This window comes from Dipodomys spectabilis, unplaced genomic scaffold (genome assembly GCF_019054845.1).
Source record: "Dipodomys spectabilis isolate Male_0828 unplaced genomic scaffold, ASM1905484v1 ptg000215l, whole genome shotgun sequence".
Taxonomy (NCBI): Eukaryota; Metazoa; Chordata; class Mammalia; order Rodentia; family Heteromyidae; genus Dipodomys; species Dipodomys spectabilis.
Window position 1 is genome coordinate 5944756 of NW_024870892.1, and position 23110 is coordinate 5967865.

Sequence of the window (23110 nt, forward strand, 5' to 3'; positions counted from 1 at the left end):
CACAGCCACATTATAGGTGCTAAGTTTTTTTGAAATAACAATCATGAGAGAGTGACGAAGATCAATAATTTTAATCTTAAAAATAAATCCTATAGTCTGCTGACATCACTCACTGACCTATTGGCTCTGGTGATTGCTAGTGATAACAGATTTCCCTAATCTCCCTCCCTGCCTTAGAGATGCTTCCCAGTACATTGTAAGCGTGTGGAGGCCTGGTCTCTGGGAGCTCCCGGGAGAGCTTGCTTTCTGTAGTGAACACTGCTTTGATTTTTGTTATTCCTCTGTGTTAGAGCAGGATCCAGGCCATCCACGCTCTCCTTAGGCCTCTGCTACAATGTAGGCCACAGAGAAAAGCAGTGATTTTTTTGAGGGAAGTGGTTCCCCAGTCTTCCCTGGTTTTGTGTTTGTGTAAGAAGCAGAGAGATGTGGAATGGCAGGCAGGAATCAATTCCCATCCCCAGTTCTCACAGGAACTTGTTTTCAAAGGCTCTGGTCCCCTCCCAAGGAAATGGCCAGTCAGGCTTGTTTTCTTCCTTTCATGGGGTCAAGGAGCTGTGAGTTATGTGACACTGGGATTTAATGGCCACACGTCTTCCAGAATTTATCCCTTGCTTGACATTTATAGAGGAAGCATGGATACACGGAGGCGTGCTGCATTTGAGATTTTCCGTGAGTAGGAATCAACAAGAATGCCATAAAACCAGACAGGGGACCGCGGTGGGATTAGACCTGCAACAGTGAAGCAAAATGTGAACCAAATACACCATCTCTCTTCAAGGATGTCCATGTTACTTCGCATCCTTGGGGACTTACGACATCCTCTAAATGAAGATTAACATGTGTGGATGTTGTCACAGATTAAAAAAAAACTGATGAGCGATCTTCTGGAAACTTCACTAGATCCATAATGGGAGTAGATGTTAGCACCAGGAATTCTGCTTCTGGAAATAAGCCAGGCACAAACAACAGGAGTGAATGGAGGGTCATTCCGCGGTTTCAGAAATTGAAAGATGTTTTGGAAATGGCACTGTGGCTCAAGTGGTAGAGTGCTGGCCTTGAGCTGAAGAGCTCAGGAACAGTGCCCAGGCCCAGAGTTCAAGCCCCACGACCAACCAGAAATTGGAAGATGTTTTGGTTCAGAATAAAAGCCTAGGTGACCAACAGCAGACACTGTGCGTGGTGGCGACTTCTGTTTGGGTTGGTCTTTTGGCCGCTGGTCTGTTTCACATCCCATGAAACCACAGTGGAAAGACAGTGGGAGAGACCCCTCCCCTCTTCCACTTGACAGCCACACAGATCTGGGTCCAGTCCATCTATCTACCATTCACAGAGAGAGGGACACGCAAAACACAGAAATGAAGGAATGCATGTGGCACCTTAGGGTGCAAACACAGCAGAGGAGCACCAGCCTACGCAGGTCTAGGACCACTTAGCCCAATGGCCTGGCCTTTCCGCTAACTTTTTGTCCTCCTGAGAAGGGCCTGGCCCTGCTGAATAGACCTGTGATTTCTTTTATTTCCTTTCCTTTTTTAAAATTATCTTTAAGTAGTTGTACAAAAGAGTTGCCATTTAACAAGGCAATATATGAATACAATGCATCTTTATCAGTGTCACCCCTTTCAGTGTTCTCCCCATCCCTCCCCTCCCCCACCCCGCCCTCACTCTTCTTCATTTTGCAGGGTATACAATGAATCCTTAGCTGCATTCTCCCCTTTTTCTCCGCCCCTTAACCCCCTTTCGAGTAGCTCACCCGTTTCAATTACCATCTTCTTGGGGTTTTATGTTTCTGGACTTTGACTTTGCCATTTGATGGAATTACACTATTTGGGTTCTCCCTTGGAACTACCATATTTCATTCATATATTTGTATGTACTTGCATACCATCCAACATATTTGCTTATAAGCGAAATCTAGCTTCCACATATAAGAGAATGCATGCATCCTTTGTCTCTCTTGGCCTGGCTTACTTCACTTGAACATAATTTTTTTCCTGATATTTTCATTTCTTTACAAATAGTACAATGTCTTTCTAATTTTTTTTTGTGTGTGTGTTAAAGATCAAACCAGGGTAGTACATGGACGCACACATTCTACCACTGAGCTACACTCCCAGCCCTCCTTACTGTTAATGTAGACATGAAACACTATCTGATAGGGGAAAGTCTCACATACAAAAATGTAGGAAACACACTGTATGTTATATTCCACCATAACTTTTTATGCATTTGCGGGCTCTGATGGCTTTAGAAAAGGAGTACAAGCCACTTAAGATTCTTGGAAATAACGAAAGCTAGAGCATTAGCCTTGTGATGTAGAAGGCTCCGTATGTCCATGCTGCGAACCATGGTAAAATATTTATGACCTTCTGTAGCACTCGGCAGGAATAAAAGCAGCAGTGGACATGTGGCATCATGGAATCCCACCTGCTGGCCCTCGAGGGCAGCTTTGTGGACCTAAAGCTGGAATTCTGTAGCTTAGCAAAGCATTGCAAATTGCTTGTGGAATTAGACAGCATTTACAATATGACAGTTCTGTATGTAATGGTCTGTGAGATTTGAGTCATATTTTTTTAAGTGTGTGCTATTTGGCATGTTCAAATCCTTTAGAGTGTGCAAGGAAGGAAAAAAGATTTCTTACATTCTACTGAGATTGTATCTCTCTGTAACTCAGAGGGTCCCATGACCTGAGGCAGAAAGCTCATGATTGTGTGGACATATGGCAAACTCTAGAGCATGAGGGACAGTGGCCATGGTACTGAGGGAGGGGCTAACCTAACTGAGATTCCAACCCCTCCCCTCTGTGCGCATCTCCCGAGAAGTGCACATGTGACATTGGAAACTGCAGTGTTTTCTTTTCTGATGCTGTTTTTTTGAGAGTGGCTTGTTTATGTTTACATTACCACTTCACTTTACCCGCTTTGCCTTCTACTCTTCTGTTCCTCTCCTCTGCTTGTTCTCCGAGCCCTGGTGTGCTGCACACTTCATCATCAGAGCCCTGTTGTATTGCATGCCTCATCATCTTTGATGTTTATTATGGGCATTTCTCTCCTGACAAACTTGAAAGAATGTTTCTTTTGCTCTTAAGAAAAAGAACATGAAAGGTTGTTTTGGACAATAGACATATTCAGATATTCATCATACAAAGTCATTGATGGTCTTTAATAAAATAGTGGCAATCTAGTACTCAAGACCTTAATAAATATCTAGCCCACTCTCGACTCAACTGCCATAATACAATCAATATAAAATTGATCCACATCAAGAAACAAATTGTTATGTGGTTTGTTTTACTGTACCATCAAAGAAACCTTTTTGCAATATCATATATCAGCAAAATTGAGAGTTACTGGGCACTAAGTAAATCCAATACCCTCTTTCTAAATTCATTTTATGTTTGTTTTGTGGACTGCTTAAAATATACTATAGCACCGAACCGAAACATTGTGTGTTAAATGAACTAATGAAATATAGTCACATTTAATTCTTCCATTACATGATGAGTCTGAAGCCCATGTCAAAGAATAGAAATCAGATAATCCTTTCAAAATTATGTATCACTGGTCTAGCATCTAGCATCTATCATTCTTCTGTCCATCCATCATTCTTCTATTTAGCCATCAATCTATCAGTTTATATGCTTCTTTCTAGCCATTCATCTATCATCCATCTAGCTATCTGTCTGTCTGTCTTCTATCAAATAGAAGAACACCTGGCACAGACGATGCTTTTAGAGCTTACAGTTTCAGGGACTCAGTTCTCACCTTGTAACGAATTTGTTATATGCAAGTAATGAAGCAGTGAATTAATTGGTAATCTCTGAATTAGCAGTAATTCTATCTATATAGATAAATAGAGATTCAGACCATTTTTAAATCCTGTATTTTATATTTTTCATCATAAATTGGTTCTGTATGTATATCCCAGACAGCCTATATTTCTAAATGCAATGTTTTTGTACTTAAGACCTTGACGATTTTTGTCAATGAGGAGAATCCATTTGTGAGAAATATTAAATGGAAAGGAAATCAGAGTGGTGCCAGTTTTTAAACAGGAAAGCAATTGATGCACACTCAAAATCCTGATGGAAAATTTACAACTAGCCATGGTATCATATAAAGAATAGCAGAGCAACTGAGAAAACATGTTTATACAGAAATTCTAGCTATGTTCATTTCAATATTGGTTAAGTAACTTAAATCATTTAAAGAGGAAATATTTTATTGATTGTTGATTTTTTTGACAGAAGAAAGGAAGGAAGGGAGAGTGGAGGGGAAAAGGAAGGAGGGAGGGAGAGTAGGAGAAAGGTAAAGAGAACTGTGTTTACATGAGCATATAAAAAATTGATATTTCTTTCAGGTCATTTAAGAAAAATATATGTGGTATGCCTAACATGCTGCCTGGAATATTGTAAGGACTTAAAAATACTTATTCATATTATTATATTATTGTAATATTCCTCTTTTTCACTGTCAGTATTCTGAGTACCACTTCTAACTTTAACGTACTAGATGAGATCTAACACATGTAGGAGTTTTAACTGGATCAACAAATCGCAACACCTATCTAAAATTTGATCAGATATGTATGTAATTTTAAAAAATATTTTTAGTATAGCATAAACACATTTTTAGAAATATATTTTAACATATATTTAATATAGTTAACATATTTAGAAAACAAAGGACTATAAAACACCCAACTTCGATAAAGCTTAAGCTTTTGTCATATTAGCTTTAGAAAGCTGCATTTTTATAGAAACTAAGAGCTGAGTTTTGATCTCATCCCTGGCACATCTGAAGGGAATCACTGTGTGGAAGTGAGCACGCTGCACGTGGCCGTGGAGTGCCGTGCCTCCACAGATCACACTGCCCCGTGCCGAAAGCAAATAACAGTGTGGCTCTGTTATTTTGCAAATGGGTTTTTGACGTTTATTCTGCAATTTGGTATGTTGTTGAGATGGAATTGTTTTTCCTGTTTCCATCACATTGTTCTCTTCCAGTATTTTATTGTGAACGTCACTTCTGGGCGAAATGTAAAGCCTCGGGCCTATGCCACCATCATGAGTCGGCCTTCATCGGACATGCATGCCCCGCTTAGCTCAGTCTTGCGAGTGTCTTCCCCCACGAGCTTGTCATTCGGGGTACCTATGAACATGGAGCCAAGTAACTCGAGGGGAAAGGTGGGCTTGGGAGAGGTGGGAGAGAACACTGGTAAGGGTGGCACAGAGCAAGATCCGTTGTACTCACAGACTGCCCCGTTGAGCTGGAACCTCTTTATATACATAAAGATAATTTTTAATAAAACAAAATACATGCTCAGCAGGGAACAAGTTAGTGGAGACAGGACGGGTACTAGGCACACAATCTTGCTCTCCGAAGGGCTTCTCCTTCCTCTACCTGACCATCTCAGGCCCCAGAGTACAGCCCAGCAACATTTGCTCCCCCCCCCCCACACACACACACCCATCAGAGCACAGGCAGCGGTATTGTCTGTGCTGTGTGTATCTGGGCTTCATGAAAGGTGCAGGAGATGGTGATGTTTGGGGCCGTACATCACACTTTGTATGAGTGAGCACACCTGCCACCAGGAAACTATTCTCAGAGACACTGTTACATAGCTACAGCCATAGATTCCTCCAGAAGAGTGTGTCTGCAGGCTTCCCAGGTATGCCTGTTATACGGGACGACCAATACCACCGCAGGTGCCACTCACATCATCAAAGCCACGGGAAGGCTGGCATGCTGGTGTGGGCACTTCTCAGGGTGGTTCTTGTGCCAGTTCAACTACCTAAGATGGTCCAATCAATTTATAAACCTCGAGAGGAGCACAAGCTCTCCCATGTCTCCTGCTAACCTCTGGGTTCAATGATTCATTTTCTTTCTGTCAGACTGCAGCTATGACTCACTCCTAATACACTTGTAAATGTAGGGCCAGAAGTCAACGGCTTTCCGTTCTTTTTCCATGACCTTCGCATTCTGCTTCAAGGTCACTCTCCTCACCAGGGTTTCCCTGGGCTCCTCCTGTGTCCCCTTTTTCTTTTTTTTTTTTTTGCCTTAGGCAACCTGGTATCATAATCATTTTTCTAGATCTTTCTTGGTCTCTTCTGTAACTAGGCTGAAAGGCTCTCACCACCATATTATGCTCTTTGGTTGAGGTGGAGTCTTGGGGTCTTCATAGCTTTTTGCCCAGTCTGGCCTTGAACTTTGATCCCCCTGATTGATACCTGCCTCCTGAACACCTTGGATTGCAAATTTGAACCACTGCACCCAGCTTGTGTATCTTATTTTCTAGAATTGTGGTTTTGCACGCATGTGTGCGTATGCATGTGGAGCCTAATGCATTTTTGAGCTTATGCAGAATAGGTACCGAGTTCAGCTTAATCTCTTTTATGTTACAAACACGAAGTGCTCCATAAATTACTGGCTCAATTTAATTACCATCTAGTAGTAGCCCCAGAAGAATTAAGAGAATCAAACTGCTAAAACATTCCTTAGCTTTATTAAATATTTTTTATTGGAACCTATGTAACAAAAGAAAATACCCCCAATAAATTTGGTAAACACTGCCTCTGGCAGGCTGGCTGGGGCTAGTGGAGTCAGGTTTTCTGTGCTGATTGGAAGTTTTATAAAGTGAGGTCACATGGGATGGGGAAAGCTCTGGAAGGTTTTTATGTTGACCCCAGAGAACAACGTACATGGTTTTCCTTTGTGTAACTCTGTAATTATATGTGTGTATTTGTGCTTAGTATATGAAACAATGGTAAGGCATATACGTTTAATTTTCAGAGATTCAGTCATTGCTCACTGGTTCATTCATCAACCCATATTTGAGACCTCTCGATTGCTGGACACAAGCCTCGTTAATTGGGATACTCATCTACAAAAACAAACCCCTATGCCCTATCACTAGTTAAATTCTAGCATGAGGAAGCAAACTGTAAATACTACCTAGGGGAAGTGTGTAATCTACAAGGAAACTGGGACAAAGAAAAAGTGAGACAGGGTCCATGGCTGCTAGAGAGAGCTGAGGGCCTCTCCAGTGTACAGTCTAGAAAAAGGGAAAGTTTTACATTATAATACAAAGCTGGAGGCAGAATGAAGCATGCCAGTGTGTGAGCATATTGTTTTCTGACTTTTCAAATCCGTCTCACTAGCAGTAGGAACTGATCTGCTCAGAGTGTACATGAAGGGAAAATGTTTGCCTTTTCTGTAAGTGGGAGAGCCTTTATCACTGTTCAGAATATCCAAGGATGCTAAGCGGGACTCCAGAAAGCCAGGTTCCATGTAATCTGACAAAGACAAGACAATGACAGTCTTAGGCCGAAACAACAGAGAAGACTCCCTCCATGCAGAATTGAAGGAAGACTTTCCTTCTGACCTCAGCAGACCTAGTGGGCCTTGTTCTTCTGATTTCTGTGATCACATTATTATTTGAAACTGTCATGTTGCATTTCTGACTGCGTCAGGAATAGGTTCTAAAACAGATGAACTATAATATTGGAAAATGTCATCCAGTCAGTGATATAAAAAGTCCAGCGTTTGATCCCAAAGTGGATTTAAATTAATTTTATACACTTGCAGGTGACTTTTATTATCTATTTTTGGGAAGACGACTCGATTTTAACCATTCACTATTATATTTAGCCTACCCTGGCAAAACCTTGTTCCTTTTCCTTCCTAACCCCTCTTGACGTTTGTTTCCTCGGCATCCTTGTCTTGAAGGCACCGACCCTGTCTTGAAAGCGCTGCGATGGGCCTAGCGACCCAAAGGCTGGTGGTCCTTCTCTTCACCCAGCCAGGCCACGTGCCACAGTTGCTCTGTGGTTGGGAGCGGTCATGCGACGGAGTGGCCAAGGGAATGGAGCTACAGCAATGGCACCATTTCTAACCTCCGCCCACCTAACCCCCTTACATGACCTTCTGCAGCCTTTTCTATCCTAAAGCTGAACACCGGAACCTCCCTGCTCCAAAAAGAGACCAGGGTGCATCGGGAGCCATCCGCGGGGCCACTCACTCAGGAGAGGCTGGCCCGGCCATTCTGTGAGGGAGAAACACGCTGCCCTTCTTGGCTTATCCGTGATTGCATGTCCAGGGGCCACTTTGTTCCTAGTTGTCGTGTGTTTGACTTACCATTTAACAAGTGTTACTGTTTGCCGTCCTTAATTAACTAAATATAGACTCCGATATTTAACTGTCTTTACTCATTCATAGCAAAGGACTTACCTGGTCCACATCTTCCAATGATAAACGTTTTGAGATGTTATTTATAAGAAACTTTAATGCTCAATAATCAATGGTGTTCCTGTCATACCATCTTTCACACACACACACACATTCTCACATTCACACACACACACACACAAACACACACATACATATTCTAGGTGTACTGTCAGCCTCATTCATGGGCTTTGACCAAATTGGTCAAAACTAATAGACTAAAAATATATAAAAGATAAATTACAAAATGAAACCATTGAAGTTCCCACCTGCACATCCCACATTTCCGCGGGTGCAGTGAAGGTCTCAGGCAGGCCCAACTTGTCATCAATTGTGTTTAAGTCATTGTCTTCTGCTGTTTCCCTGCCCTTAATTTTGTGACCATATGTCTTCCAAAAAGCAAGTGGTGCTCAAATAGCAAGGTAATTGTGAATGTGCTTAATTTAAATGACAAAGTGAAAATGAGATTTGTTGAAAGGCAGAGCCCGTCTTTAGCAGATGTTGGGTGGCATTGTAGGGAAAACAAATCAAGCAAGTGCAGTATTTGAGATCAACAGCATGAAATAATATCTGATCTTTGGAAATCATATCCACAGGGGAACTCCTGTGACAGTACTGTAGCCTGCAAGGTGTAATTTCAAGTTCCGGACGCCCAGACTACTATGAATATAGTTGAGTGGTTTTCTTCCTCAACCATGGTGTCCTGGGAGACATGTGCCCTCAGACACCATGGGTGTTAAAAGATTACAACTCACATCCCCTAAATGTCACAAATACATTGCATGGTATGATTTTCAGTACCACTGTATGCTTTATATCTCAGTTCATATGATAAAGTACATCATTTACATCCTTTCACCAGAATCCATTTTTACTGATAACTGTGTCTTGAGAGGTTAAAATCAACTTCAGAAGTCCAAATAAATGTCTACTGAAATTAGATGAAATATTTTCCAAGGTAACTTTATTTATTATAAAAAGATGGTCCTTGACTTTTTATGGTAAGAAATTAAAATTCCTCTCATCCACCAAATTCCAAATATAGCTACTTTTATTTTTAGTAACTCACCATGCCTTTTAAGAGATTTTTTTTCCGTTTATCTAAACTTTAGACTACAAAGGAAACATAATCCCCAGCGGGAACTTAATTGAATCGGTACATGAATGATTTCTTCTGTATTAAGAAGAACTAACTTTTTTTTTTCAGGCAAAAACCACAAATGCTAGTTCCACTTTCAGATGATTTTGATGCTTTTTAGGAGTGTAGACATCGCAAACCTTTTTATCAGGACTTCAAGTAGCAGGTTGTTCTAAGCCCAGTCTTTTAGATACATTTAGGTTTTCTTTAGTTTTAAAGCCCTGTCTTTCCAATTTTATTTTTTCATATTCTTTTCCACCAACTTCTTATTAGCAATGATTAAAAATCAGGTTTCCATTTGAAACACTACATTTCACTAGTTAGCCACCCAGGGCACTTCCTCCTTTTAATTTCCATAAATGTCAATACATACCCCCCTTCACCTCTGGGTGAATAGTCAATAGAAAAATCAATTCTGTGACAAATGGACGGCGAGCTGACTTTACATCTGAATTATTTAACAAAGTCATTTCCATCATGGCAGGGAAAGACTTAAGGTAAAAGTTCAGCAACAAGTTGCTAATTTAGCATAACTAGTTTTGTCCACAGGAATGCCTATCCACAGGAAGGCAAGGAAATTCATCTCCCACTACTTACTTCATCTCATAAATTTTGTAAATAGATACCTGAGCGATAAGCCTCAGTACCCTTTAGATCTGGTTGTATGTTCCTCTAGATTGTAAGCTATTCTGTGTAACCCTTGAAAGTCAGATATTAGAAATATCTTACTTTAGAGAAAGACTTTATATGAACTCCATCTTTCTCTCACCTTATCAAACTGTCTTCCTTTGTAACTGATATTTTCTAGTTCTTGGGAGACACGAGATAGTTGATAGTAGGATGTATCTAGTGGACAGTAGATTAATGTCCTGAATGTTTGAACATGAGATCAGCCAGATGTTCTTCATGACAGAAGGAAGCCATTACTTTTACCTTATTCTGAGCCATCATGGTGGTTTTCTGTGTTTCCATAAAGAATCTTCCTCTTGCAAATCTAGTAGAAGGAAAGGGTTTTGTTTGAGCATTCCCCAGCCCCCTGGGAGATTAATTCACTTTGTGATTTATATGTGTCCTTGCACGTGCTGTGAGCTTGAGATGTGCCTGTGGTGCTCAGAGGTTTACAGAATTAATAAGTGCGAGAGTCAGCTGTAGTCCTTCCTGAGGAGGAAGGGAGAGGACATGTTTCTGCTGTAAGTACAGACCAGGCCACAGTGCCCCTAGGAATCCTGGGTAGTTGGTCATAGATGAACAAGGTTGCCTGTCATCTTTAGAGCAGTCCGGTTGGGCAGCTTTCGTAAAACTGCCTCCATCTCTGAAGTCTGTCACCTGGGTGCATTTGTTACCTACGATCTTCCCCATAAACTGACTTTCCGCTTTCTCACTACTAAATTGCAAAGGGAGATGACTATCGGAGGTAGTGATGCCGGGAGCACACAAGTGTTGGAAAGCCATGAAAATAAGACTTAGGTTAAAGGGTGCTGATGTGATGCCCTTCATCATGCAAACGAAGCAGGAATAACCTTTGGCCAGAGAAAAATCAGCAGACACTGAGCTTGGCATCCCTCATAGGCAGTCATTCTTGAAACAGTAAAACTCTTCCGAAAACAGTATCAAGATAAAACTTTCCCTTACAAAGTCACTATGGCCCTTTTAAAGATAATATTTAACTTACTGTGAAATATCAAATAATAGTAAATGCAGAGATACACACTTTAGTTGTTACCCAGAGGGCATTAGGTGGGTATAAAGGATGGGTTAATGCTGATTTGGACATTTTTTACGGCATGGGATAATATTTTACATGCTTTTTATTGCTTCCATATTACTGGACCACCATTGAAATAGCGCTCATAATTTCATTTGTGTCCTATTCTAAAGTATCAGTGTTCTTTCACTGCTTGTGATAAATACAATACTTGAGCTTCACAGTCTAATAAATGTAATAAATCTAAGTGGAGCAGATTAAATATCATTTGTTAGGTGATACTGCTATTCTCTTTGGAGTCTCTTCAAATTGCAGTTTTAAAGTGCTCTCTATCACACCTTCTTACACAGAATTTTTTAGCCTTCTTTTAAGACATTCTTTGTGAATTTTTTTTAAAATAAAGAGCAAAATGTTAATATTTTAGTATGGCATCTATGTGGTCTGGCACCTCTGGTACATTCTTGGTAGAATTCCCTCAGTATGAATTCATCTCCATAACAGAAAACAAGGCACATTCCACTGGGCTCCTGTGGTAACAGGGATTGTTCTGGATGAAAGTTCATTGTTGTCATGTTTTTACTCAGTCAAGAACAAGCTCTTGCTTGTTGATTGAAGAATAGCATTCTGTACTTCCCACATTTTTTAACCATCCGTAGCCTCATTAAGGATATTGGTTCTAATCATTTGTGTATATTATTAGTTTAACCTTTTTAATATACTTCAAAATTCAAGTATTTTTAGAAAAAACTAAGAAGCTTTCAAATGGGAGAGATCTATTTCTTTTCCCCTTCCAAACCCAGAAACAATGACTCAGATGACTGGGGATATTTTCTGTCACAGTCTCTCCCAACAAGCCTCATTATGCCGGCTGCACCCGAGAGTCACCAGGCTGAAGGGCTCTGCGTCCCGGCTTTGACTGAGCCATGTGGTCTTTGTTGGTCTTCCTGCCGGGAGCTTCGGGACAGGCTCACGCTTCGTCTATCTTTAGACATTATGAACACACTGAAAAGAGTTTAGACTTCAGAAGAAATACAGCTGGGAGCATTTTCTGCCTACTGTGAGGACAGAGTTGTGCCATTTACCAACCACCCCCCTTCCCACCCAAGCCATCAGGATGAGACAGGCACAGTCCTCAAATACCAGGCAAAGAAGAAGGGTACCAGGCACTGGAGAAGATGTGCATTCCATTTGCCCACTTTTTATACTTGATTCTTTTACTAGGAATTCGTCTCCACGTTTAATCCTTTCTTTTACCTTTTTTGGTTTCTCTTAGATGAACTGGATGTTTATTTTTTTTTTCAGTCTCTTTTGTTGTAATTGTAGAGTTGATATACAGAAGGGTTCCAGTTACATGAATCAGGTAAAGAGAAATGAGTACAATTTTTTTTTTTTTTGGTCAGTTGTAGGAACTGAACTCTGGGCCTGGGCGCTGTCCCTCAGCTCTTCAGCTCAAGGCTAGTACTCTTCCACTTGAGCCAAGTGCCACTTCCAGCTTTTCTGCTTATGTGGTGCTGAGGAATCGAACCCAGGGCCTCGTGCATGCAAGGCAAGCACTGAGCCACCTTCCCAGCCCTGGGTACAATTCTTTTTGAATCATGTCCCCCCTTCCATTTCTCTTTCCTAGTTTTTCCCTCCCAACCCTACTCATAAGATAGCCAGTTCATTTTCCACCTAGTGTCTAGTGAGTACCACTGTTGTATTTACTCACCCTTATTCTACCTTTTCCATGCCCTCTCTTAACCTCTCAAATATAAATAAACAAATAAGACAAAAGGAAAAGAAAACAAAAACAACAATAATGATAACTGAAAAATGTCTCTTGTTTCCCTTTCTTGGAATTCATTTCATAGAATATTATTTTATATGATCATATGCACATAGCTATTGAACCTTTGTCAACCATTTCTTTGTATAGCTTCCTTTAACCTCACATGTGAAAGTCTATAGTCCTATATAATTTATCATGTCCCAGTGTATGTGCATGTATCATTTATTTTAATCATTCATTGTATTTACTTGTAGATTTGTACACATATTCTAATTACACAAATGAAGGAAACCATGCAGCCTATGTTTCTTTGGCTCTGGCTTACTTCACTTAATATAATTTTTTTTCCAATTCTCCATTTCCTTATGATTTGATGCAATATTTTTCTTTCTAATGGATAAGTAGAATTCCATTGTATATGTATAGCACATTTTCTTGATCCATTTGTCCACTGAGGGACATCTGTGTTGATTTCCATATATTGGCTATGGTAAACAATGCTGCAATGAACATGGTTGTGCTGATAGCTTTAGTGTGGCCTGGTTTGTGGTCCATTGGATAAATGCTCAGAAGTGGGATTGCTGGGTCATAGGGAAGCTATATATTTAGTCTTTTTTTAAAAAAATTATTGTGAAAATACCATACAGAGGGGTTACAATTACATGGGCAAGGTAATGAGTACATTTCTTTTTTTTTTTTTTTTGGGGGGGGGGTCCAGTCGTGGGCCTGAACTCTGGGCTTGGGCACTGTCCCTCAGCTCTTCAGCTCAAGGCTAGTGCTCTACCACTTGAGCCACAGTACCATTTCCGGCTTTTTTCTTTTTGCTTATGTGGTGCTGAGGAATCGAACCCAGGGCCTCATGCATGCAAGGCAAGCACTGAGCCACCTTCCCAGCCCCCGAGGGGGCTAATACATACATAGCTAATAAAGGTTTTATCACATTGTGTGGGCTGTCTATTTATCTTTGTAGTTATGTCCTTTGCCCCACAGAAGCTCTTCAGTTGGATACAATCCCATTTATCCAGTCTTTCTTTTTCCCCTGTTGTGATTCTGAATCTTTAAGTTTTTATTTAAAGATTGTCTCATTTTTCCAGTTGTTTTACCATAGGATGAAATGTTCATGCTTGGCTTAGGGCATTCCAACATATTTTATTATTTTTCTACTTGTATTGCTCTAATACTGCTTTAACTTCAAGACCTAATTCTATACTTTGTGTTCCCTCCTGGATTGTGTGATTACTGTTGGCATACTTTGTGCTGCTTATATAATTTTCACTCTACAAAGCATTCCAGCCATGTAATTGATATTGACCCCTAAGTTTACTAATGCCCATGTAAATGCCAATTTTTCCATTGAAAATCATTTTCTTTTACCTACAATAAAATAAACCCTTCCTTTTGTCTTTCTATTAATGCAAGATTTCAGATAGCAAATTTCTTTTTCTTTTCTTTTTTTTATCGGTGGGGAGACTTGAACTCTGGGCCTGAGCACTGCCCCTCAGCTCTTCAGCTCAAGGCGAGTGCCCTACCACTTGAGCCACAGTGCTACTTCTGGTTTTCTGGTTGTTTATTGGAGATAAAGAGTTTCATGGACTTTCCTGCCCAGGCTGGCTTTGAACCACCATCCTCAGATCTCAGCCTCCTGAGTAGCTAGGATTACAGGCGTGAACCACCGGTGCCTGGCCAGCAAATTTCTTTATTTTTTTTTTGTTTTCATATCTTTACTTGCCTTTCATTCTTAGGAACATTTTTATTGGGCTGACACCATGGGATTCGCTTGTTTGCTTTCATCTACAAATCCATGTTTTCAGATTGCCCGTGTCCCTGTGAAGAAGCCAGCTTCTAGTCTCCTTGTGGTTCTGGCTGTCGCCTGTGTCTAGCTTATGGGATTTAAAGCTTTGCCTCTTTTTTGGTTTTCAGCACTTGCAAGTTGACCTACCTGGTACCTGTGTCTATGTTTGCTAATGGTGGTAGAATGTATGTTTATCTTTAATGGGATTTGTTGAGCTTCTTGTACTGTATGTTTTAATGCGCAAGCCAGTTTCAGGCCTCTGGATTTTGCATCATTTTATATTCTCTGCTTCCCCATACTCCTTTGACACGCGTATCTGTTTCACATTTCTTTTACCCATCCATTTTTCTTTTCTTCTCTTCACTGTTTAATCATAGACATTTAAAAGCCTTCAACCACAAAGCCCAGTATTGGAACCCCATTTGATTCTACTTTCTAGAGATGTTAGCATCTGTAAAGCTTCACTCTCATGGGTACTGACTGTTATCAGGAAATAGGTGCCCAGAGTCTCAAAAGCTACTCGCCCTTTGTGCCCATTCAGGAGTGGAGGATATTCTGTTCCCAAGCATCCTGGTGAACTGAGGTAGAAGCCAATCACATTTCATGTTTCCACAGATGCCAGAGGCCATTCCACCTTTGAGGGCTGGGGTTTGATGGAGGACATGGCAATAGTTGGACATACTGTTTGACTCTGTCCCCACCTCGAGCGTGCACTTTGAAACTGGAGCCAGGCTTCAGGCATCCTTGGGCACCGTGAGCCACCTCGCACAGAGACAGTTTACCACTTTAGTGGCAATCTCTTGCAACAACTGCCCAGAACAACAATCTCTTAGTGGGTCTGTCCTCTAAGACACCAGCCAGGAGCAAGCTTTGTGAGAAGGGGGGGGGGTCTATCCTTGGCTCATCATAGTTGGGGGGGGGGTCTGTTTGTTTGGTTTTTGCCAGTCCTGGGGCTTGAACTCAGGGCCTGGGTGCTGTCCCTGAGCAGCTTTTGCTCAAGTCTAGCGCTCTACCACTTGAGCCACAGCACCCCTTCCAGCTTTTTCTGTCTATGTGGTGTTGAGGAATCAAACCCAGGGCCTCATGCATGCAAGGCAAGCACTCCACTACTGAGCCACCTTCCCAGCCCCTGGTGGTGGGTTTTAACCATGTGAATAGAAGGGAGTGAAGCTTGGGAAATCTCTGTTTCTGAGAGAGCATCCATTGCTGTCAGAAGTCAAGTGAAAATGAAACGCATGATGTCAACAGGAGTGTTGGTAATCACAGAGGAGTATGGGTTCTTCCCCAGTCATCCACAGACATGCCATGTGCCGACCCATCTGCCCGCCTCCTAAATGCCTGGTTCCAGTCCTTATGCAGATTCAGTCATTCAAAGCCATCTGCGGCTGCTGCTGTCTCCTGGGCCTTGGGGCTTGAGGTTGGGAAGAACGCTGTCTCCTTCCATCCTGCCTGGCCTCCTGCAGACTTCATGGCTGCTGTCACCTCCCCTGTTCACCTGCTGACACCCTGGTTCTCCTCTCTTTCCCCCCAGGTCATCCACCACCTGAGGCTCTCAGAGAATGAAAGTGTAGCCCTGCGGGAGCTCCTGGACTGGAGACGGAAGCTCTGCGAGGAACAGGAAGACTGGCAGCATGTCCTGCAGCATGCAGAGCCCCGCACGCCCCCACCACCTCCCTGCAGGAAGCCCACGCTTCTCAAGAAGCCTGAGACTGCTTCCTGCAGCAGGCTGCCCTCTGAGCTCTGGGACAGTACCATCTGACATGGTTTGGAGGCGCCCACACAGCAGAACTGCCTGGCGGCGAGGGCTGCATCAATCTCTCCATGCATTTACACTAAAGCACAGGACCCTGACTCCGAGATCTCATTGTGTGTGTGTGTGTGTGTGTGTGTGTGTGTGTGTGTGTGTACATGCTCATGCACATGTGCGTGAATGTGTGTATGTATCTATGTTGCAGTGCCACTCTGGTTGTCGGGCTACACATCTGCCCCGCAATAAGGAGAGTGGCTGGAGCGGTGCTGGAAATGAGAGCAGGTGCAGCTCTGGGGGCTTCGCACAGCCAGCCAGTCAGGCCTTTGTCTAGCTGATGGCTGAATTATGACTCGGTGCGCAGGACGTGGATTTTGTAGGTGTTTGTGTGTCATGGGGTTATAAACCTGTCGGTTATTTTACACATTTATTACTGTGTTTTATAACTTCATGCAATCCGTGGTGCTCCCTTCCTTTAAAATATAGATTTTAAAAAGTCATTTCTAGGATTCTTTTCCTCCACCTACCCTTTTTTTTTTTTAAATCTAAAGTACCCAAAGGCCTGGAGACTGTGTTGTTGCTTAGCTTGGCACCCACCCACGGCAGGTCCCCGGCAGGTCCCCAGGTTAGACCTTGCCATCTGTTAGAACGCAGCTCTGCCCATGGCTTTTTTTCCTTGCTTAGAATCTTCGTCCTCTTGGCTTGGGCAGAGGTTACAGGATATTTGCATATTTGCAGTGCTCAGTGAAACGGATGACTTCAACTTCACAGCTAGAAGCCCAATCTAAGGCCTCAACAGTCCAGAGACATACATAGGCCGAATCTCTCTGGCCTGAGCAGCACTGCATCAAGAGACACTGTGCACCCCCGGCCTGCTGCATGAGCCCAAGCTGTGCTCCCTTCCCTTCTCTCGCCCGCCTTGCTGTCTCACCCATGTGCTTCTGCTGGCTGTCTGCAAGTTCTGAGCCCTGGCTCTAGTCTGCCCTGTCTTGCTACTTTGAACTTTTGATTCATAGCAGCCTTTGGAAAGTTTCTGTGCCAATAAAAGGGTACAATGATGTCCTTCTGTCATTTTATTTTCTTCGTGGTGGTGGATGTGTCTTCCAGGAATACTTGTATTAGCTGTTTTAAAATATTAGTACCAGGATTATTTATCAGTGCCAAGATAAGAAGATGACTGCTTCCAAAAGAGAGTTTACTGTGATCAAAATTCCCAAGACAAGTGGACAGGCTGTCCGGTGGTTGGCCACATATGTGCCAGGGTTGCTGGAGAGCTGGGAACCAGTGAGCTGAGCCTTTCCTGCAGCGTGTCCAGAGTGTAGGTAAGGCAGGGTACCCGGGCCCAGAGCCAGCTCTTAGGAGCAAAGTTGGGATCCATGGTCCAGGGGTGACCTGGGCAGGTGGGCAGTGATCTGGAATGTAATGTGAGCTGAAGAAGGAAGAGGATGTGGATTCTAGATCAGCAGCTTTGCGTCCTCACCTCCTGTGGCTAAGAGTCAACTGACCCTTGACACATTAGGGCCTTCAGGTGAAGGCCTTGAAACACACAGAATAAAAGGTCACTGCTGACACACGGTCACTGCTGCCCTCCAGCAGTCACAAGGAGGTCCCCAGCCTGGTCCCAGCCATCCCTCAGCCAGCCACGCTCCGGCCTGTTCCTCTGCCATCTCCAGAACCCAGCCCAGAAGCAACGGGAAAGACTCCACTTCTCATCCACACAAGGCTTCCGGAAGGCCATGCCCTAGAAGTTGTAGGCAGTTAATAATCTCCATAGAATTGGGTGTTTGCATAACCCTCCTCATGGTGAACTTATTTAGCCCAGAGTAGAACTTGATTGAGCAACTAAGACATTAACGTTGCATGCACTTGCTTTGGCAGTGTGAAGCATATGGGATCTAGCCTTCCTAACACTGTCTAGTTCAAGCTGCTGTAGCAAATTGGTTTTGGTTGGTTGTTCTAGTTTTATGTATTTATTGTAAAGATGATGAATGGGGGGGTGCAGTTCTATAAGTAAGGTAATGAGTACATTTCTTTTTAAACACTGTTACTCCCTCCCTCATTTTCCTCCACTCACTCCTCCTCACTCCCCTTCACCCCCCAGTTGTATAGTTCATTTCCAACGTAGTGTCTAGAGAGTATCATTGTTGCATTGGTTCATCCTTTGTCCTGCTGTTTCTGTGGTTCCCTTTCCCTTCCATGGATCAGAAAATCTTATAAGTAGCAAATTGTTCTCAGCAACATCTATCCTCAGAACTCTGGTCCTGGCTAGGGAGGCCAAGATCACAACTCCCCATGATCCGGTGATCTGCTTCCTAGTCTACAGATAGCCATGTTCTAAATGTGCTCACAAGGCAGAGAGGAGGAAGAACAGAAGCAAGCTTCTGAGAGCTCTTTTCTAAAGTCACCAATCCCATAATGAGGTTCCAATTTAAGACCTAGTCACTTCCCCAAAACCCTATCTCCTAGCACTCAGCCACTGGGGATGAGGTTACCACAATGTAATTCAGGGAGCATGCAAGCAACCAGTTCGTGACACTAGTGTGTACACACAAGGCAATTACTGTCTTTGTATTAATACTAAGACCAACGTTATCCATCAAAAGATAAACCTTGATCCATACAATGCCATGTACCATTTTAGCTTGATTTTCAGAAATGCCAACTTCTCTTTAAAGATAGTTTAAAAGCACTACAAATCAGGTCATCTTTTCTGGAACCTCAGTGGCGTGAAACTTTATTATGAGACTATTGTATGAACCAGGGGCTGGTGGCTCACACCTGTAATCCTAGCTGCTCAGGAGGGAGAGATCTAATGATCACCATTAGAAGCCAGCTTGGGTAGAAAAGTCCCCATGAGACTCTTAGGACCAATTAACCACTCAAAAATCAAGTGGTGCTATGGCTCAAATGGTAGAGCACTAGCCTTGAGCACAAAGAGGCTCAGGGTCAGTGCCTAGGCCCTGAGTTCAAGCTCCACAATCAACAACAACAACAAAGGTCTATTGTATGAAGACTTTATATGAGGAAGTGTCCCTCGTCCACACTGGGTACCACTTTAAGGTCTGTAAGTCCCTGAGGGGGGACTTTCACCCAATAAGATACCGTGATCAACAACAACATTAACTACCCTCTTGAGAGGACTTTCACTGACCATCAGAGGCTGGAAGGCAAGCCCTTGTTGACCTCTGAAACATGGTTTCTTGGGTCAGTGTTAAGGCCTTCTTCCCCCATGGAGACAGATGAGGTGAGCTCACCACTGCATAGTACCATCTGGATGTGCCTATGCTGCTTACATAACAGGAAGACCAACAGAGACTCCACAGTGATTACCCATGGTAATAGGAGGGCACTAATAGTCACAGGCATCAGCGGGGTATTTGTGGGCATTAAAGGTCACTCTGAATGACTCGCTAATGAGTGTATTCTTGTAGGAAGTAGACAGAGGTGCATTCTGGGTAATAAAGCACCAACTATTTTCCCACATAAGCAAGATTCCAACAATTATGTATGTTTGCAAAAAGTAATGATATTTTAATTGCCATTGGACCATAAGGTATGAATTATGATGTATTATTAGACCTGCAATTCTATGTTCAGCAATATAATTGGTATGAATTATTACCCTGTGTTCAAACAGTGCCCCCTTCTATTGCTTTCCTAAAAAAATTATTTATGGAAGCATTCTAAAATCTACTACCAAAATGTTTATAGTGGGTTAAAATTACTTAAAATGTATTTTCCAGGTTGGAAAAATATACATCATTACTATTTTTAAATTGTGGTATCTAATTTAGCAGAATTATGATTATATAAATCTACTCTATATAAATGTAACAACCAATTAAAATCTGACATTTGTGAATAGACTTTACATATAAACATTACATGGGTTGGACAAATAAATACATTATGAATTCCATAGCCCAGAAAGATGAACAACCTCCTCTTAACATGCTATTGCTGTCAGTTTCCAGCCAAACACTAGCTCAAGTCTCACCAGAAGACATGAGGTTATTAAATAGCAGCAGGTGACACATTTCACTCCTGATTGTCACTCCTGCTAATATCCCCCCATCCCCAACTTTTAGCTATTTTTTGAGAAGGTAATTGATTTCAATGTTAATTCTCATCAGGCAGCTTTCAATTAAAAAGCATTCTGAAATTAATTGTGTTCCAAGTAATTTTTTGCATAAAGTCAGCACATTTTTCAAATTGTTTTTAGTCGCCCACAAATATAAACATCCGTACAATCAAGATAAAAGCAATTACATTTCCATTTACGTAATGTGGCAAGTTTGCTGCTTTCACAAACCTAAAACATTTCCCCACCATCATTATTCTTACCCCTACATCTTATTCATAAGCAATGACTCTATAAAAATAAATCTTTCTATGAACAATGCTCTTCCCTGCAAGGTTTCTGTGTGTGTTACAAAGACCCCATTCGACGGCCCAGCCCTGTGGTGTGCTGAACTTCAGACTGGAAACCTTTGCCTTTGTAGATTTTCAGTTACCCAAGTTCCTCAGACCCCTGGGATGCTCCATTATTGTGGCTTCCATAAGTTTCTTTAAAATCTGGTATGCTTTGTAAACTTTAAAGATGACGTTTTTTCAAAGGCTAAGTTTTATTAGGCGCCTGTAATACATGTCTGTTATGTTCTAATTCCTCAGATCACTTTGCAAGGTTTTGAAATGTATTTATACTTGAAATATCCTTTCTGTATGCCTCAACAGAAGGTCGGTGTCATCTGGATCCTCACAATGGCATGAAGAAATTTTGATGTCTCCTCAGGAGGAAATAATTCAAGGTGGGCAAATGTATGCATTTCATAGAAATGTACAGGGGAAACAATGGTTCGTCTCCTGCAGAGCTTCATTTCTGTCCCTAATGAGGGTGAAGAGGAACCACCAAAAGATCACAATCAATGTGACACATGTTCCAGCCTCCCTGTGTTTATTTATTCTACTTAATTGAATGTTAGTTGTATTTAAATGCGACGTGCAATTTTCTGTTTCCCTTTTAAAACTAAATGGACACTGATGGAAAATGCAATTGAAGCCCATTAATGACATTCAGGTCATAGATAGGCCAGCAGCAAGTTGCAAGTAGGATGTATAGACTCATGTGTTGCAGTAAGCAGAACAATACCCTCCCCAAAAGCACAAATCCACACACAGACACATGGCTTCTCTAAGCCAGGACAACAGCTAATCGAGCCAAAGATTTACACCCTCCTCCCTCTTGTGCTGAAATAAAATCATCCAAGATGAGGTCCAGCCAGGGGACCTCCAAGACAAAAATGGTTCCCGAAGACAAAGGACCACTTGTACTCAATTGCTACTGCTACTGCTGGTGGTGTCTCCACTTGCAAGAAGGAATGACACAGGGAGGAGGGAAAGTGGGAAAAAATGAGGGAGGGGGTAACAATGTCCAACAAGAACTGTACTCATTACCTTTTGTATGTAACTGTAACCTGTCTGTACATCACCTTGACAATACAATTAAATTTACAAAAGAAAAGAGTGACAGATGAAAGTCACAGCCAGAACTCACGTACCAGGATTTTGCACAGAGTGGCACGTGTGTATATGTGGCTTATCTTTGACTCTTTTAGTCCCAGAGCTAATGTACAAATTGTGTTTTATTACTGTTAGCAAGGAAATGGAGTGTAATCTCCTCTGGAGACAGGCTTGCCTGAGGGACTTGCTAATTACACAGATGCAAGAAAGGTGCCCTCAACTTCAGAGATTTGGTCATAAAACAAACAGCTTCCATCTGGCTCTCTTGAGAGATCTGTGGTTTGGGGACGCTGGCCCTATGGGTAGAAGAGCCTCTGGTTGTGTGAAGATGCTATGTAAATATGTTTCTGCCAAGAAATCACTGACATCCCAAACAACATCCCAGACTGCAAATCAAGCGCATGAAGAAGGTGGGCTGGAACCTCAGGACTGGTGACCTGGTGCTTGGGACTGCTTTGCAGATCAATGGTGAGACAAATGACCTGGGATCCGTTACCACAGAGATGAAGCCAATAAATGACCACAACTTTATACCACTGTATTAGTCAGGGCTCTGGATCCAAGACAGGGATACGGTCAATTTAATTCTTGGTCGGTGTCATTCAAGTACAGCCCAGGGGGAGGGTGTGGCAGGTGGTCACCCTGAGGAAGTCAGCCTGATGAGTCCTCTGTCAGAGGAACATGAGAAGCTCTGAAGGGTATCATGGGAGTTGGACATGTCAGACCTTCCAACTGCAGGCTGCAAGTCACTCATTCACAGGCTAGATCCGGACACAGCTATGAGAAGCAAGAAGAGATACCAAGAAACCTAGTCAACATGCAAGCCTAGCGATAAGGGTCAGTGATCCAGTTACAGAGGGCTTTCATAAGAACAGGAGAAAGAGAGAATGGTTGTACCACCGGGAAAGGTTGAGTAAGAAGAGAGAATGTGACAGTTTTGCTTTGGGCGGATGTTTCCGTACATGTATTTGGTGGTATTCTTGTTAGAGTGGTTTTGCCGTGTTTTCCTGACAGTCTACTGGGGAAAATAGATTCGAAGTAGAATAAGAGAATGGTGACTCTCGAATGGTATCATTTCCAGTTGCCCTGTTCTTGCATTTCCACTCTATAATTTTGAAGGTCTGTGACACTCACAGGTTATAATGGTCTCAGATACAACTTATTTGTTGTTAGGTTTTGGTTTTCAGTACAAAATTCAACATTTAGGCAAAAGTTACACAC

General features: G+C 42.2%; 1 protein-coding gene across 1 annotated transcript in view; it reads left to right on the forward strand.

Annotated features, from left to right (window-relative positions):
- Positions 1 to 16453, forward strand: part of Myo16 (myosin XVI) — a 269234-nt gene extending 252781 nt beyond the window's left edge. The window contains exon 35 of the mRNA XM_042697004.1: positions 16154 to 16453. Within this exon, the coding sequence (XP_042552938.1) occupies positions 16154 to 16381 (228 nt within the window). The 3' untranslated portion in view covers positions 16382 to 16453. The remainder of the gene's footprint in view (positions 1 to 16153) is intronic.
- Positions 16454 to 23110: the final 6657 nt, after the last annotated feature.